Raw genomic sequence first — 18,785 nt, 5'->3', positions numbered from 1 at the left:
AATTTGCATTCAATACAGAGGTCTTTCTTTAAAGAATTTTAAAATGCTACAAATATATAGGCCTTTAAAAAGCATTTGGAGGCTGGGCGTGGTGGCTCACACCTGTAATCCTAGCTTTTTGGTAGGGCAAGGCAGGCAGATCACCTGAGGTCTGGAGTTTGAGACCAGCCTGACCAAAATGGAGAAAGATACAAAAATACAAATTAGCTGGGTGTGGTGGTGCATGCCTGTAATCCCAGCTACTTGGGAGGCTGAGGCAGGAGAATTACTTGAACCCAAGAGACGGTGGTTGCAGTGAGCCGAGATCGTGGAGAAATGCATAACTTATAGCAGGCCTGAAAGTTAATGCTTTTATTTATTTTTAAATTTATATTTAGCTTGGTTTTTTTCTTTATATATTAAGAAATATATCTGAATGAATATAAAGTCATATGAAATGTGTATCATGTGTTAAGATAGCATACTTGTGCTTTCTTTTAGTGTTGTGATTTGTGATAGCTATTTCTTTTCTTTTTATAATGTAGTCTATGCATGGAACATTGAAAAGTATTGAAGGGCCTCCAAACTTGGGTATAAACTTGCCTTTGAGCATTAAGCCTGCAACTCAAAATTCAGCAAATCAGAACAAAGAGGACACCAAATCCATGAATGGGAAAGAGAAATTGGAAAAGAAATCTCCATCTCCTGTGAAAAAATCAGTGGAAACCAAGAAAGTGGCCAGTCCCGGGTGGACGTGTTGGGAGTGTGACCGGCTCTTCATGCAGAGAGATGTGTACATATCCCACGTGAGGAAGGAGCACGGGAAGGTCAGTAAAGAATGAAGGCTGCTCTGGGTGAGTGCAAGAGAGCACTGGACATCACGCTTCCAAGATGTGGGTTCTTGGCTTGGCTCTGTCAGTAATGAGTAGTGTGACCTTGAAAATCACTTGGTGTCTGTCTGCCTCAGTATCTTCATCTATAAAATGGACCTTTCCAAATCCTTCAATCTTGCTCTGTGATTTTCCTAGTAATTGCCTTCACATGCACACCTCAAGACTGGTATGCATGCACGAATGTGGTAAGTTACCTACCACATTCGTATTGATAGCTTAGCAAAGAGAAAAATAGTAAATCAGAGTTAAAGGCATTTGAATTGACCTCTATCCCTGTGCCAGCTAAGGAAGAAAGGAGCAGAGAAAGACAGTGGAAATGCGGAACACTGCTTGTAGCATCTGTATGACTCACATGAGTCTTCCTTGAGTTTGGTAGTAGGAAGAGGAACCGCATCCTTAGGGGAAGCTCTGTAACTCAAAATCGCTGAAAAATCTGAGTCGATATGTAAATTCTTTCTCTTTTAAATAGTAAGTATATGTCTCCAATTGATAAGGAATTTAAAAAATAACTTATTAGACCTAATAACATTAGCAAAATTATTTTTCAATATTATCTAATACTGTATTAGATGCAATATTAGACTGTGTTCACATTTCCTGATTGTCTCAAAGTTGGTTTGTAATGGCTAGAATCCAAAAAGTCCACATACTGCATTTGGTTGTTGTGTAATTCTTTATTTTATATAGTCCTCCATTTTATTTTTTAATGTATGGTTGATTTGTTGGAAAAATTGGGTCGTTGTCTTATATATAGGTTGTCTCTCACTTTACTAGATTTGGATAATTGCTACTTAAAAAAAAAAAAAAACTTGTTGACACTAGGAACCAACATGGAATTTGCTACTTTTTTTTTTTTTTTTGAGAGAAAGAGTCTCACTCTGTTGCCCAGGCTGAAGTGCAGTGGTGCAATCTCAGTGCACTGCAACCTCTGCCTCCTGAGTTCAAGCAACTATCGTGCCTCACGGTGGCGCATGCCTGTAATCCCAGCTACTCAGGAGGCTGAGGCAGGAGAATTGCCTGAACCCAGGAGGCGGAGGTTGCGGTGAGCCGAGATCGCGCCATTGCACTCCAGCCTGGATAACAAGAGCGAAACTCCGTTTCAAAAAAAAAAAAAAAAAAAAAAAAAAAGAAAAAAAAAAGAAAACTATCGTGCCTCAGCCTCCCAAGTAGCTGGGATTACAGACACACACCACCATGCTCAGCTAATTATTTTGTATTTTTAGTAAACGTGGGGTTTCATCATGTTGGCCAGGCTGGTCTCAAACTCCTGGCCTCAAGGAATCCACCCACCTTAGCCTCCCAAAGTGCTGGGATTACAGGTGTGAGCCACTGCACCCAGCCAGAATTTGCTACTTTTTGACACCATTTAACTTGTTCCTCTTTATCTCATATTCCTGAAATTTTGATTAGATTAGATTTTTTTTTTAAGGTAGTCTATGTCAGCTCGGCATGGTGGCTCATGCCTGCAATCCCAGGGCTTTGGGAGGCCAAGGCGGGAGGGTCACTTGAGCCCAGAGTTCCAGGGTACAGTGAGCCATGATCATGCCATTGCCCTGTAGCCTGGGCAATAGAGCGAGACCCTGTCTCAAAACTAAAAAACAACAAAAGAACATGTCATAGGTGCTGCATTCTTTTTGTATTTCATCATGAGGAACATTATACCAGCTTGTCCCATTTGTAGTCCCAGTGCTGACATTACTCAGTGGGTTCAAATACATGATGTTTTTAAAGAAAGTCATCTTACTGCTTTAACTTAAGCCAATAGAACAAAATAATCATCCTTAGTGAGCCTATATAAAGACTATATAGGAGGCCTTCTCTTCCTGGAGTCGGGAAAAGCTGGGTTGAGAGGGTGTAAAAAAAAAAAAAAAGTACATAGGAATTGTTTTGTAGTTAGTCTACACTACATCCTTGAGAAGTTTGTTGTATTACATGTGCTAAGAACTATTCTGTAATCTCATTTATTTATACTATTTGTTTGAGCTACTCATGAAACTGACATGGTTTACTTTGTGATCATCCAAATGGCCTGTGAACATGGATCAAAATAGTCACAAATTACAAAAAGATGTTGTTACTGTATTTTGTCTCATTATAGTGCATCTTGATATAAAAAGTAGTTTCTTACAGAATATATTTGGCTTAGTGGCACTTTGCTTATTTAATCTTCTTCATCTTAGACTTTCCTGCTAGCATTGTACAGTGTTCATTGTAAATACTGGGTAGTTTTAAGGAGCAACACTTAAATAACCTATGGTATAAATACGCTGTCAGGGGTGCTGTTGGAGCCTGATGTGGTGGCTCTAGGGAGTCTTCCATAGCACTCCTACCAGATTGCATAAGAGTCAAACAGTAGCTGGCGTTCGTCATCATCTGGTAGTCCAGTCCTTCAGTCCTTTCATTTCGTGAGATTTCTGTAACTATCTTGTACCATTTCAGAACTTTTTCTTTTTTAAAAAACTACATTTATCTTACGTATGTGATAATGATTAGATGTAGGATATAAGAGGAGGAGATGGTTTCAAAAAAGTTGGTGGGGTGAAATGTACCACTGATTGAAAGCCTTTGCTCTGGAACCATGGCAGAGAGGCCACTCAGAATTGGATGTGTGTGCACACATGTGCCCTTGGTTTTGATGGAGATGTTCATCAGAATGGAAATGTTTGGCTTAGTAGGATTTTAGGATTAGCTTTGAAGGAGTTGAGGCCCTGCTTTTGGAATGAGGCACATCAGATTAGATTGCAGTTTCACTCCTGTTCCCTCAGCCTCCTGGGAGAATGAAGGAGACGAGTGGGCCAGGAGAGGGGAGGAGCGTCTTTGTAAGCTGGTGAAATGAATAGTGTTGAATGCGGGACCGCAACCGGTGCTTGAGTTGCACTGTGCTGAATCACCCCAGAGCACTCCACTTCCAAACATCCCTCTACAAGCATCTTGTATCCATCTCCATTCACTTCTCCTTTCCTAGAATACTCAAGTCACCCAAACTTCAAATCCCTTGCGCTTTCTTTTCTCTTTCTTCCTTCAGACAACCAAGCGAGCACCTTGCTGTCCATACCTTTCCTTCCCATTTACCCCGGGAAGGAAATGCCACCTTATCTCTGAACACGGTTCTCTGGTGGCCCCTTTGATGTTAAGTCTGTTGGACGTGTTCCTGTCTCTACCTTCATTCACCCCACAGCAGTATTTCACATGATCAGCAATTCTTTCTAAACACATTTTCTACCCTTATTGTAGAACACTGCTCTCTCCTGGGTTTTCCTCACCATTACCGGAACACCCTTCAGGTTTCTGTTCCAGAAACATTTAACTTTCTCTTGGGAAAATTCAACCACTTTTATAACTTTGTTTCTCATGTATAGTATATATATAAATAGCACCCAAATCTGTGTCTTCAGTTGGTTGAAAAGTATTTCTTGAATTAACAGACCAAGAATGAGTTCTGATTTGGAAGACATCGGACTCCTCTTAAACTTAACTTCCTCCTCTTTAAAATGGGTACCTGTTTAGTGATCTTCCAGTGGTCCTGTGTACCTAGAGAACTATGTATGAGGTGATAAGTATTCTCTAATCCTTATGGGTTGAAGATGAGATATCAATATGAAATACGCTATATACATATGCGGGATCAAAAATTGTATTGGGCTGAAAGTCTCAGGGGAGAATACATTTTTACTTCCATCAGCCCAGAAGTTATTGGAAAAATTCAAACTTATTGGATTACCCAATGAAATATTATGAATTATGATAAATATGTGAGTGTTCTGAACCAGTGAACTTGGAATGTATACTTGATTTTAGTATCATAATTATGACTTAAAAATACATGTATATATATAAATATAATAACTTGAGGAATAATCTAATTCTGCCAGCCACAATACAGTCATTACCTTAGTGTTACTGCTACCAGCATGATTATTATTTTGATAAGGTTTGGAGTAAATATTTCAAGTTAGGTGTAAATCTAACTGGCATAAGTTAAAAATTTTCGTCAAAATGTAATTCACTGCTACTCATTTTAGGTGGCCGTTTTGGTTTCAATAATTGTTTTTGACCTTTCTTCCCTTTTTCAGTTCCCATCCAGAATGAACTTTACTAAAAAGAAAGATTTTATATATAGTTCCACTTATTAAGTAAAGATATTTAGTAGCTTTGTCTTTAAGATGCAAAAACTGGCCAGGCATGGTGGCTCACGCCTGTAATCCCAGCTCTTTGGGAGGCCAACGCAGGTGGATCACTTGAGGTCAGGAGTTTGAGACCATCCTGGCTGACATAGTGAAACCTCATCTCTACTAAAAGTACAAAAATTAGCTGGGTGTGGTAGCAGGCACCTTGTAATCCCAGGCACTTGGGAGGCTGAGACACGAGAATTGCTTGAACCCAGGAGGCAGAGGTTGCAGTGAGCCAAGATTGCTCCATTGCACTCCAGCCTGGGTGACAGAGCAAGACTCTGTGTTTACAAAAAAAAAAAAACACCAGATACAAAAACCTACTTCTGGCTCTGCTAGTTATTCAGTAGCTTTTCTGTGTCTCTAATGTTCTTTTTTTTTTTTTTTTTTTTTTTTTTTTTTTTTTTTTTGAGACGGAGTTTCGCTCGTTACCCAGGCTGGAGTGCAATGGCGCGATCTCGGCTCACCGCAACCTCCGCCTCCTGGGTTCAGGCAATTCTCCTGCCTCAGCCTCCTGAGTAGCTGGGATTACAGGCACGTGCCACCATGCCCAGCTAATTTTTTGTATTAGTAGAGACGGGGTTTCACTATGTTGACCAGGATGGTCTCGATCTCTTGACTTCGTGATCCACCCGCCTCGGCCTCCCAAAGTGCTGGGATTACAGGCTTGAGCCACCGCGCCCGGCCTCTAATGTTCTTTTTAAAAAATGAATTGTCCGTATCCACTTTCAGTTTTTCCAGTTATTTGTTGTAATCTGATATCAAGTGAAATACTTTAAAAAAATGTTGACAGATATTCAGTGCATATTTGTTATAGGCATAATCATCTTAAAACCTACAACTTACTGAATTACTACTTTAGCTATTTAACAAAGATAGTCAAAACAGAAGCATTTTAAAAAGTGGTTGTTACAGAAATTCTATATGCAGGAAGCAGTAAAAAACTGAGCAATTTCTCTTTTGAAAATCTTTTCTCAAATGCTTATGTATTGTCTAAAAAAAAAAATTGATCGCTTTCTAAAGTTGATATTATTGTTTTGTTATGGCCAGATTTTAGGTGTCCTTGTAAATGGTAAAGTCTTTGAGGACAAGTTGTATGTCCATTTTATTATTACAGTCTTCTGTGTCTTATAGCATTGTGTGTTGCAGAGTATCTCTGGAGTCACTGATTGAAGCAGTTCTCTTTGGATTGGATTGTTACTTGCACATATGGGAAGGGGCTTTGCGTTAGTCACAGATAGACACAAGTTGCAGTCTGGGTTCAGGTACCTAACTAGCTTTCTAACCACGGAAATCCTACCACCTTTGTGTCTCCATATTCTCAACTCTAACATCAGGAGGACAGGCTGTCAGTGTCACATTAACCTGATGATCTCATCCAAGCTGTGAGCCCCTTCTCAGATCCATGCACAAATGCAGAGTTTTATATACGATTTTAGGTGGGTTATATATCTCCTGCTTTTCTTTTTAGTTGTTCTAGAAGGTCTTTTAGGAACCAAACGAAGATCCCTTGAATGAGATAGTATCTGAGGTCATTCTTTTCTCAGATAACATCTATTCTCAGATAATATCTGAGATCAAACATTCTATAATTATGTAAACCGGTAGTAAAATTAAAAAGTTCTATGTACTTGTTCAAATCTAGAAAATTATAACACACTTTATGATAATTGTAATCATTTTCTCCTACACGTCAAGGAGCCTTTACTTATTTTTTTTTTTTTTTTTTTTTTTTGAGACGGAGTTTCGCTCTTGATACCCAGGCTGGAGCGCAATGGCGCGATCTCGGCTCACCGCAATCTCCGCCTCCTGGGTTCAGGCAATTCTCCTGCCTCAGCCTCCTGAGTAGCTGGGATTACAGGCACACGCCACCATGCCCAGCTATTTTTTTTTTATATTAGTAGAGACGGGGTTTCACCATGTTGACCAGGATGGTCTCGATCTCTTGACCTCGTGATCCACCCGCCTCGGCCTCCCAAAGTGCTGGGATTACAGGCTTGAGCCACCGCGCCCGGCGAGCCTTTACTTATTAATTGAAAGATCCTAAAGCAGAGGCACATGTACTGAATTATGGAACTCTGATGCCATCAAAATGAACCTTAGATCTTTTGAGGTTTTTTCCTTTTCTTTTCTTTTTTTTTTTCGAGACAGGGTCTCACTCTACTGCCCAAGCTAAAGTGCAGTGGTGCGATCTGGGCTCATGCAGCCTCCGCCTTCAGACTTAAGCAGTCTTCCTGAGTAGCTGGGACTACAGGTGTGCACCATCACACCCAGCTAAGTTTTGCATTTTTAGTAGAGACGGTGTTTCAGCATGTTACCCAGTTGAACTCATGGGCTCAAGTAATCTGCCTACCTTGGCCTCCCCAAGTGCTGGGATTACAGGCATAAGCCACTGCACCCGACCTCAAGATGCTTCATGACGTACATGTGGTCCAGTTCTGTGTCTGTAAATTCTGGCACCACAGCAAATAGTGTGGCTTTGTGAAATAAATAAACAGTAACAACTGCCAGCTTCCAGCTTCAGCTTCAGTTTGCATAGGTCTAAAATGGAAATATTTACCATGTAAGAGTCTTTTGAAGTTAAATAACATGAGAGCATGTAGCACGGTGCGTAGTAGATATTTTCTGTGTATACCATGTTTCCTCTCTGAGCACTATAGATTTTTTTAATTAAATTTTTCTTGAAAGAAACTCACCAAAATGGAAGGTTCTTCATATAGAGACGTTATATGTTTACCACCTCTAAGTAGATTTTTCTTTTCTTTTTTTTTTTTTTTTTAAGACAGGGTCTTGCCCTGTCACCCAGCCTGGAGTACAGTGGCGCGATCTCAGCTCACTGCAACCTCCACCTCCCGGGTTTAAGTGATTCTCCTGCCTTAGCCTCCTAAGTAGCTGGGATTATAGGTGTGGACTGTCATGCCCAGCTAATTTTTGTATTTTTAGTAGAGACAGGGTTTCACCATGTTGGCCAGGCTGGTCTCGAACTTCTGACCTCAGGTGATCAGCCCGCCTCAGCTTCCTAAAGCCCTGGGATTCCAGGCATGAGCCACTGTGCCCAGCGTGCTTGGTTAATTTTAAAAATTTTTTCTGTGGAGATGAAGTCTCATGAAGCCCAGGCTGCTCTTGAACTCCTGAGCTCAAGTGATCCTCCCACCTTGGCCTCCCAAAGTGTTGGGATTACAGGTGTGAGCCACTGCACCGGGCCACTTTTTCATCTTTACATGGAGTGAAAGGAGATTGCAGGTACATGCATGTCATGGCGATGAGGTGTGGCCAGATTTCCTGCTTGTGTGAAGGAAGCAGGTTGGGTAGATTCTGAAGGTTTCAGATAAAGTCTGTCTGACCTTACTGAGCACAACGATTTCAGAGAACAGATGGTGAAGTAGCTGGTTCCTGTCTGAGTGCTGGGGGAAAAGAACTAGGCAAAGACTATGAACGTGTGATTTCAGATCAATCTCCTTTTCTTCACAGAGGGACCAGTTGGTAGGTAGAACAAACCTCTAACTGTTGACAGATTCTGTGCGTTTTGATGCTGTTCTGTACAGTGTAGCACTGGAGGGCCTGGGTGAAATACTGCATGGATAGCTGACTCATGGCTCACTGTCTTGTTGGAGAGAAAGCTTCTGTCTCAGATCAGATTTTCCTCAGCCTTTCTATCAATGACTTGATTGTAGGAAGCGAAGCTAGGAGGGATTTTGCAAGACAGATCTTAAATACAGAGCTTTCCACTTAAAAATAAAAGTACACAGATATTATGTGAGGTAGGTATGGCTTAGCTAAGTTCTATGAAAAAGCGTTTTGTCTTTATTTGACTGTCTTGCTACAACCCATCTTTTTTGTGCTGCTGAGATAGCATTCATACCAAGGAAAGCTAACCCCCTTCCTTTGACTTGGCACCGTCATCTAGCTAGCGTTTCCCAAAATCGGAGTGTGCATCAGAATTACCTGGAGGGCTTGTTCAGCTAGTTGCTGGCCTCCACTCCACAGCTCCTGATTCAGCAAGCAGGTCTGGGATGGAAGCCGATCATTTGCATTTCTAACAAGCCCTAGCTGGTGCTGATGCTGCTCATCTTGGGACCATACTTTGCGAATTACTGGCTTAGTCTGTGTGGCAATACAATCCCCCAAAGCCCATCGATTTATCCAATAAAAGTTCATTTCTTGTACATACAGAGTTTGGTATGCCAAGTTTGCATTTCTCGGGGACAATCATCTCTTCCACTGGTAACTCAGTGATCAAGGCTGTTTCTTTTAGCCGCATTGTCTCAACGTAGGTGTTACTGAGAAAAAGACTGGAGAGTCATGCCTGGTCTTTACATGCGCATTATTCTGGGTGTGATGCACAACATATGTCATTGGCCAGAATGCATCACGTGAGCAGCCCCAAACACATTCCTGTGTACCACAAAGGGGAGGGAATGACAAATAATATTTACCATCTGCAGTAAGGTGGCCACAGAGAATCTAAACGGTGGGAAATGTTCCATTGCACCAGTTTAAGATGGATGCTGACAGCCAGCAGAGGAGGGTAAGCAGAACACTGAGAGTCTAGAAACAGTGGCAGGAGGAAGAGAGAAGTTGGGGTGAAACAGAGCTTTGATAGCTGTCTTCAGATACGTGTCCTCTGTGGGAGGACCAGCATGTGATTATTCCAGACCAGCTGGAGCCATGCATGAGTGAAATGTCTGCCTACCTGTTGCTGGAAGTATTCAAGTAGTGGCCAAATGCTCACCTGCAAAAGAATGGAATAAAAAGGATTCTAGGGTTGACTGGGTGCAGTGGCTCATGCCTGTAATCCCAGCACTTTGGGAAGCTGAGCTGGGTAGGTCATTTGAGGTCAGGAGTTCAAGACCAGCCTGGCCAATATGGTGAAACCCTGCCTCTACTAAAAATACAAAAATTAGGCAGGCATAGTGGCAGGCATCTGTAGTCCCAGCTACTCAGGAGGCTGAGGCAGGAAAATCGTTTAAACCCAGGAGTTGGAGGTTACAGTGAGCAGAGATTGCACCACTGCATTCCAGCCCTGGTGACAGAGTGACACTGTCTCAAAAAAAAGAGATTCTATCTTCGGATGATAGAATGAAAGGAAACTACCAGTAATAATCCATGTAGTAACCATTGCTAGTGTGAGCTGGATATTTAGTCACAGTCTAAAAGTCATTCCATGAACTAACCAAGCTCTGTAGAAAGCATTTGGTTTTACAGTTAGTCTAATTTGTAGATAGAAACAGAACTTCTAGGAAGAAGTCCCTGTCAGCGCAAGGCTGCAGGTGGAGCAGTGAGCCTGACTCCTTGACTACACGTGAGAATCACCCGGAGAGCCTACATCCCAGCACACTTGTGCTCCCCAGACCAGCTAATTGACATCACCAGGGATGGGACCTGGCCCTGGTGTTCTGGAAGCTTCCAGGTTATTCCAATGTTGCAGCAGCGCCGGGAACACTCATACCAGCTGGGATCCGCCACACACCTTTTCTCGCTGCTGTTGCTCATTGCTGTGGCCCTCACTGTGTGACTGCCGTAGCACCGACACACCTTTGCCGAGTTTATATTTTGCGGAAGGTTGATCTCAAGTGTGTTTGTTTAGAGACTCCACCCAACATTCAATCTTGGTTTAAAGACTCCACCCAACCTTCACTCTTAGTGGTGAAGGCAAGGGATGCACCTCTCTGGCCATTGGAAATGACAGCATTAGTAAGTAGAGGAAAAGCTGGGCCCTAAGTCTGTTCAGTATACTTTAATGCCTGATTATAAATGATTTTAGGCTGTCTTCATATTTCTGTTCCTAAAGCCTTTAAGAAAAGTTTTCCTCTCCTGCATTTTCTATACGAGGTGCAGGTGATTTGGAATACTTGCTATTATGTAGTCTTTTCCGTTCTGAAATTCACTTTCAGTTCCCTCAGAGATGTAGGTGAAGACAGTAGTGGCAGCAAAGGGAAGTGGGAGAATGAAAGGATCAGAGTGTGGAGAGATGAGCAGAGCCACTGAGGCAGGTGTGCTGTTGTTACTTTTAAAAAGAATGGCAAGGCAATCAGCTTACATTTCCCAGTTTGGGACCACCATGCTTAGAGTCAGATTCACTATGGAGTTTTGCAAGACTCTCACTTGCACAGTATTTAAAAGAAATTGTGTGTGTGTGTGTGTGTGTGTGTGTGTATATGTGTATACATTTTTTTTAAGTGCCCACCTGGCCAGGTGCAGTAGCTCACGCCTGTAATCTTAACACTTTCAGAGGCTGAGACAGGAGGATTGCTTGAGCCCAGGGCTTGACGCTGCAGTGAGCCGTATTCCTCTCACTGCACTCCGGTGTGGGCAACAGAGCGAGACCTTGTCTCAAAAAAAAAATGTTTTTTTAAAAAGTGCCCACCCACTCAACCTGGAACCTAGCCATGCGTATGAAATGTGTGGTAGGGCATAAATCCCCCCGCAATCTCCCTGAAACTTCTTTAGAGAACTTTGTGAAATAGAGAAAACGTTACATCTCCATTTTGTTTCTGTCTTCCCGCTGTACTGTGGTGATGGCCATTAGTTAAGGGGATAGAAATACTGAAATACTGTCTGGTTTGCATAGTTCACTGCCAGATGGTTTCACTGGCATTCTTTTACCGTTATGGTTCATCCTGTTGTCATTAGGCATGTGTTACTACAAAGTCTCTAATTAATCTCAGTGTAGGGAGATCATAGATTTTTTTTTCTTCTAAAACTCATCTTTCAGCTCTGGTGACTTTAACTTTCTGCCAAACTCTTATTATTACCCTAACAACTGGTAAAAAATTTAAAAACAGTTTCTCCTATCTTTTTTGGCTTAGAACTTACTTATGATCTTTCAAAGTTTTAGGAGAAATATCTTTTAAATCAGTTGCATGTTCTCTTCTACCTCTGGTTGATTATTAGAGAATGATGGCTTCTCACTCGATTCTGCATTTGGGTCAGATGTAAATCCACGGATTAAAAGTCACATAAGTTAGAGTTTGTATATTAATGCTAGAAATGTACATCACTGCTGGTTTTATGAAACTTATTTTTCATTAGTTTTGGCCACTGGAATTGATATTTTATTAGTCTATTTTATTATATATACACATATATTTTTTATACAGGATCTTGCTCTGTCACCCAGGCTGGAGTGCAGTGGCATGATCATAGCTCATTGCAACCTCATACTCTTGGTCACGAGCAATCCGCCGACCTCAGCCTCCTGAGTAGCAGGGACTACTGGTGACCACCACCATGCCCAGTTAATTTTTATTGATTTTCATTTATTTGTAGGGACTGGGGTAGGAAGTTGGGGACAGGGGAGTTGTCTCTTTTTGTTGCCCAGGCTGGTCTCAAACTCCTGGCCTCAAGTAATCCTCCAGCCTTGGCCTCCCAAAGTCCCAGGATTACAGATGTGAGTCATCATACCTGACCTATAATTTTATTATATTCTAAATATTTTTACTCCATATATTTATTATATATAATATGTATTTCTTATATAAATCTATAATTCTTTTTAATACTAATTTTTATTATAATTTATATTTAATTAGTTTGTGGTATTTGATTAGTATGGTTTACTATATGTAGTTTTCTAAAGTCTTCCATTTCATTTAATAAAAACCTCTTTTTTAATGTAAGGCTGTAAATATGTTGTAAAAAGGATGTTGAAAATTTTTGGTTCAGGGCATATTAAAATACATATTGAACTATTGGTGATCTTGGTAGCTTGTGGCTAAATTGGAAGGTGGGGTGTTAAGAATGCTGGGGTGAACACTGTCTGAGGGCTTACCCTACTTACTCTCATAGCAGCTGCCTCCCGAGGGGAGACAGTTACGAATCCCACTTTCAGGTGAGGAAATGAAGCCTGAGGAAGGTTCAGTAACTCACCCCAGGGTTCTGCAGCCTGGCAGCAGCGGCAGGTTTCTAGCCCAGACTCCCGCAGTTTGCACAGCATGAAAGCTGACATTTCAAAAGCTGCTTAATTTTAGTCTCCTTGAATCTTTCAATATAGATGTGGAACAGTTAGCAAATATGTGAGTTTCCATCCAGTTTTTCCGTCTGCGTTTGATGTAGTCATTTTCACTTAGGTGTTCAGTCTTGGTTAAAGTTGGTTATCATCGTTAACTGGATGTGTGTGTAGTTTTGGAAGAATGTCTGAGTGTCATGGTTTTACATTCCTCAGCTGGGGCCTGATGCTTGGCTGGAATTACTTGCAGTTGCTGTTAACAGCACCATGGTGTCATTAATTAATTGGGCATATCTTCCTGCAGCGTCTTGACTTGCTTTAGAGTGGCTTGGATTTAGCAGTTGCCTGGGGGGATGTATCTGAGGGCTGCATGGCTGGTAGCAGGGCCTGAGCCTTCTGGGAGACAGAGCCTCTTCCTGCAGTCCCTGAAATGTGGAGAAACGCACAAGAGAGAGGCCCCTTCTTGACTCCAGGAGTTATCTTAACGCAGAGGCTCTCGAGGGAGAGAACACAATTAGAATCAGGGTTTTTTCTGAGTCTGGTTGTGGGGGTTTGGGGTATGGAGAAGTGGGTAGGACCTGGGTAGGAGTGAAGTCTATTTTTAAATTTCTCTAGATAATTGTGTTACCTTCACACTCACACACACTTTCCCTCCCACTCTTCTACCTTCTCTCTTCTCCTTGAGAAGTTCTGCTGTAAAGGGATTAAGCTGAGAGATAAGCTATTTAGGGGATTTTGCTCTTAATGCTGGAGAGTTTATAAAGGCTGCCTAACAGAAAGATGAGATTGGAAAATAATTTCGGTTTAGGAGTTACATATTTTTAAGAATAGCTAGAAAAACCATGAGTTTTTATTTTGGGCATTATCTTTCATTTAAAACATTTATCTTTAAATTACTTGCCTTGGTGTTCATTATTTATTTCTAAATTTTATTTTATATTTATTAGATGTTTTAGCAAACCTGTTTATTTTTGGATCATGAACAAGAATCTGGAAAGCCCTGAGCTTGCCCCAGTACCAGGCAGTTTTCACTGAACTGAAATAAAGTGAAAGATACAAAGAAGGAACCATTAGGTTTGCCGTCTAAATTGTAAAAAAAAAAAAAAAAAAAAAACCGAAATGACAGGCAATCAGTTTCCACTTCTAAAATTTACAGATTATTTTTCCATTAGGGACAGAAAAATAAATCCTTTCAAGAAAGAATAGCGTGTTATTTTGAAAATGTGATGCAAAAAAGGCTGTAAAATATTAGTCCACATCTTATGTATAGCCAGAAGAAGGTTTTTTTCAGGTTCTTGTGAAGACACTCTTTAGTGTGACATGTTGGTGCCTGGTCAGATGTCTGTTGGAGGCATTTTTCTGTAAACTCACCCGAGGTTGCTATAAACAAGGTTGAAGGACTATAAACATGTATTTATGTATGCCTGGTTCTGTGGTCTAAGGAAAAAGCTGTGGCTTTATTAACCCTTTTTATTGTTATGGCGTGCATGTTTTCTTGTGACACTGCATGAGTGTATTAATGTACATCGCGTTGGATATTAAGTATAAAAACCCCACACCGAAGGATGTGCAATGAAGTAACACAAAATAATAGTGAGGCAAAGGTGTTGAGCCTAGTCATCAGGTCGGTGGGCGGCTTTTTGAAAGTCTGCTAGGATTTAGGGGCCAGTGGGCCTAGAGCTGGAAGAGCTGGTGGTCCCAGTAGAGGGTCCCCAACAGAACGGATCCCTCTATTATTAGAACCCATTGCCAGATAACAAAGCTTTCCTGATAACCCTCCACAGCTGCCAGAGCATCTCTTGGAAGTGCGACTGTTCTGTCATAGGCAGCCCTGGAGCCCTCCATGATCTTACCCTGCCTCCTTTTCCAGCCCTCCTTCCCCTGGACCCCTGTCTGTTCTTGTTCCAGCAATACAGAGCTGCTTGCAGTTTCTTGACACGTGCCACGTTCTTCCTTGTATTTGTTACTTTCTGTTCCTCTCGCCTGGAAATCCCTTTCCTTGCTGCATTTCCTGCCTGTGAGCTAGTTGTGGCCAGCAGGTCTCTCCATCCCCACTCTGCCCCCGTGCACCCTTCTGTGCACCTGTGGCCGCCTCCACCACACTGCCTGTTGTGCCAGCACCCCCCTTTTTTCTGCCTTCAGCAGATTCTAATCTCCTCAAGGGCATGGAGATCCTGGCTAGTTAGAGTCAGAGCTCAGTAAATACCGTGCAAGGAATTAACTGAAACGCATAGCATTCGGTCTCCCACGGCCTGCTGGGTTGCTGAGGCTGCTTCAGACCTCAGTTCAGCTGAGGACTGGCTGTGGCTACTTACTCTCACTGCTTCTTAAAACTATAGATTTGTACCTTCCTTCTGCCTTGCTGCATGGCAGTTGCAAGCGTTTGGCCAGAATTGCCGGCCTAAAGGGAGTGGATTCAGTGCAGGCTCGTTAAACATGTGTTAGAAAAAATCCTTTACAGCGCTCGAGCTGTGGGTACCAAGCTGTGTCTTTGCACATGAAGTACAGCACATATGGTACTTGTCTCGGAAAAGTCAGTACCCTCCAAGGCGTTCAGGCAATAACCGGTTAGAACATGGTGCTTAAGGACACCACAGTGACTAAGGTGTTTATAGACACTTCAGACGTTTGAAGTTCATTGCCTACCAGGGCTGCTGTTATTTTGGAGGCCAAGGAAGATATTTCCCCCCTGGCTTTTCCTGTTTATCTCTAAGGGGCCCAGAAGGTAGAGGCTTCCTTGACACTGGGCTGATGCCGTTGCTGAGACAGGAAAAATAGGAGACTTGGTGCCTGTCTCCGTCTGCTTTGGGAGAATGTACCAGGACTTCCTGGCCAAAACATATTTCTGATTAAAAACATTCCCATAGCTGGAGACTAAGCTCCGTCACTGTCACGGGTGAGCACTTTTCCTTCCAGCTCGGCTTCCGGTGCCCATGGCTGCAGCGAGTCTTCCTCTTCACCCTTCTCTTCCTTTTGGCTTAGAGGTTGGGTTCTGCTGTCTCACATGGTGCTCCTATTCCTGGAAGCTTACTGATGGCACAGCCTTGGCTTCTTGCAGACCCAGGCCAGTGCCTCCCTGAACCTTCTCCCTTGTCCTCTCTCAACCTCAAATCCCTTCTTGTGGCCCAGGGTTCCCTCCCTGTCCCTGGAATCTGTGGCAGGTAGAGTGTAGATGTAGATCCCTTGGGGTGGCGGGAGGGGGAGGAGTGTCGTATCTCTCATGTCTTGAAGAACCCAGATTTGCACTGGGATTAGGTTTCTTCATTGAATCAGTGCTGAAAATGGTGCTTTGGCTCTGTTGCGTTGGTCCAGTGTTGTGATTCTGTTGCAGTGCCTGGTGAGGCTGTTACGGACTTGCTCTAGAATGGAACCGTCATTTGTAATTTCTTTAAGAAAATGTGTTCGTCAAACTGGCAGACCACATTTTCAGATTTTAAGAATTTAGGACATGATTTGGTCTGTAAATTGATATTATGTTGAAACCCAAAACAACTAGAAAATAATTTAGCCACACATGTGGGGAAATAAGAGTCCATTCCCGGCCATGGTTGAGTGAATACGAAATTGTAAGATAGACAGCCCCAGAAGGTAACTGAGAAGCAGGAGATGCTGGCTCACTTTAGTTTTAAGTTGAGAAAACTTGAGACCAAGAGGGATCGCAGGACTTTCTGCAGAGCATTTTAGCCCTCTTGCCTGGGCCTTGGGATGTGGGTTTTTCCGCAGCCACCTTGAGTTGTGAGTGCGAACACACTTCTGCTGCTTAGGCAGGAGGAGAGCTGGGGCCTAGGGTGAGACGAGCACAGAGGAAAGTCCCTTCCAGTCCGCCAAATCTAGCAAGTCCACATTAATGTCCAGTTGGAAGAGTGGTTCCGGGAAGGAAGAAGGGCTCCACGGTCAGACCTTCTCTTCATGGCCTCTCAAAACCAGTCATTGCAACACCAGAATCAGCACCGACAAGGAGCACAGGGGAGCGTCTTCATCGCTGCCTGGCAGCTTGGCCTCTCACCTGGGTACACAGCGCCTTCCTGGGACACTCCAAGGGGTCACTTGTGTACTACCCTTTTTCTGTTACATCTTCAGATCTGATGGTTGATTACACCTACCGGCGGAACCTTATTAAAGTGGTTCACTCAGGCAGCTGGAAAGTTCCTATATGATGCAGGGCTAGGACTCTGGAGACAGTGACCTGCCATCAGTAGGGTTGTTAGCTTTTTTGACATTTGGGTTTGCTTGTTTACTTTTTAATGTTGTTAACACATTTTCTTTTACAGATCATCTGATTAAAAACAGCAATTCTCTTTAAAAGGAATGATTAGTTTCTTTTGTCTTTTGATTTGTGGAAATAAATAATACTATTTCTAGTATTCTAGTATTCTATGTAAGTCTTCAGGCGATATTCTTTAATTTTTATTATGTAGCGGTATTTGTCCTTTTATAAAATACTAGCTATTATATGGAGACAGAAATCTTCCACAATGACCTTTTTTTGTTTAGATTGCTTTGTGATTAAAAAGGGCCAAAAGGTTGTATAACTACTTGTGCCAGAAGGAAAGCATTCTGTCTATTCCTGCCAGTGGTCCTTTTTGAAGACTGGATTCTCTGAGAAGAGGAGAAATAAGAGCAGTGACCTATCACCCGTCTGTAGATGCGCATCTTAGGAGCCAGGGAGGCTTCAAAGGTAGGACAGACCCCTGCAAGTAGAAGGGGAATGAAGTTGAGCCAGATCCAGACAAATAGGGCAGCAAAGATCTTTTTCATAGTCATGTGGTCTCTGGTGAATGTTTCAGAGTTTATGACCGTGGCAACACACGCCCCAAGGCACCTGTCAGCTCTCTTTCCGGGGCGTCAATCACTGTGAAGGAGAGGCAGTAAAGATTAGTCAGGATTTCTTTTGTTGGTGGCTTTCTAATAAGGATTAATGAAGACGTACCCAGTGGATGGCAGGAGAGTATTGGCCCGAGAGTCCCCTGACAGAGAAGAGATGTGAGGTCTGTTGAGGGTGTGTAGTGAGAGCCCCACACCTCTGCTGCACATCCCCACCGGCCAGCGGAGGTGGATGCAGAGGCCCCTGGTAGCCCCACCGTGCCCTGGCAGGCATTTCTGGGTTTCATTGGCATGATGCTGGCAGCTTGTTAGAAAGTTAGGTAGCCTTCCTTCAGCTCTTTCTTTTTTCCTCTGCTCTAAGCTCAGAAACTATGGTGCGATGCGTTTCTTTCCCATCTGCTCTGGATTTGACCTTCTGTTCTTGTGCATTTGTTACCGTTCTGCGTCATTACTTTTTCAATTGTACAGTGTCATCAGACCAGACAGTTTTATAACCAGAAACTTCAGAGACTTGGTTTTGTTTTCGTTGTTTTAAATAAGCATAGTGGTAAGCACACTTTGGCCTTTAACCTCTTTATTTCAAAGTTGTCACCTTGGTAATCTAGGCGCATGACAGTGATAGTGTTGGTTCTCGGAAACTTTTTAGAGCACGGCACATGAAAAAATAAAAGCGTTCTTTTCACTTCATAGTTAGGACTTGCTTCGGCTAGGTTATCTGCATTGTTACATAAATTTGGTTCTGAATGATTGAGACTTGTCTCTTTTCTATTGAATGTGAAACAGTGGTCTCAATCAGGGATGAGCAAACTGCCTTTCATGGGCCACCACCTGTTTTTGTAAATAATTTATGAGAACACAGGCACGCCCATTTATTTAATTATCATTGTCTATTCTTGGTTTTAAACTACAAGGGCAGAGTTGAGTAGTGGGAACAGAAGCCTTATGGCCTGGAAAGCCTAACATACCTTCTGG

At 42.5% G+C, this 18,785-nt stretch overlaps 1 protein-coding gene across 14 annotated transcripts in view; it reads left to right on the top strand.

Annotated features, from left to right (window-relative positions):
- ZNF532 (zinc finger protein 532) overlaps positions 1-18,785 on the top strand; it is a 132,242-nt gene that overhangs the window by 93,505 nt on the left and 19,952 nt on the right. For 13 of the 14 annotated variants that reach the window (XM_012446440.2, XM_012446438.3, XM_021672033.2 and 10 more), the window contains one exon: positions 525-806. The exons of the other annotated variant lie outside the window; for it this stretch is intronic. In XM_012446440.2, coding sequence (XP_012301863.2) covers positions 525-806 — 282 coding nt within the window. The remainder of the gene's footprint in view (positions 1-524; positions 807-18,785) is intronic. 14 annotated transcript variants of the gene reach the window in all.

The sequence above is a fragment of the Aotus nancymaae genome, unplaced genomic scaffold (genome assembly GCF_030222135.1).
Source record: "Aotus nancymaae isolate 86718 unplaced genomic scaffold, 86718_ANA_hifiasm-v0.15.2.pri h1tg000020l, whole genome shotgun sequence".
Taxonomy (NCBI): Eukaryota; Metazoa; Chordata; class Mammalia; order Primates; family Aotidae; genus Aotus; species Aotus nancymaae.
Note: the sequence above shows the minus strand (reverse complement) of the source record. Positions and strands in the feature narration are given on the sequence as shown.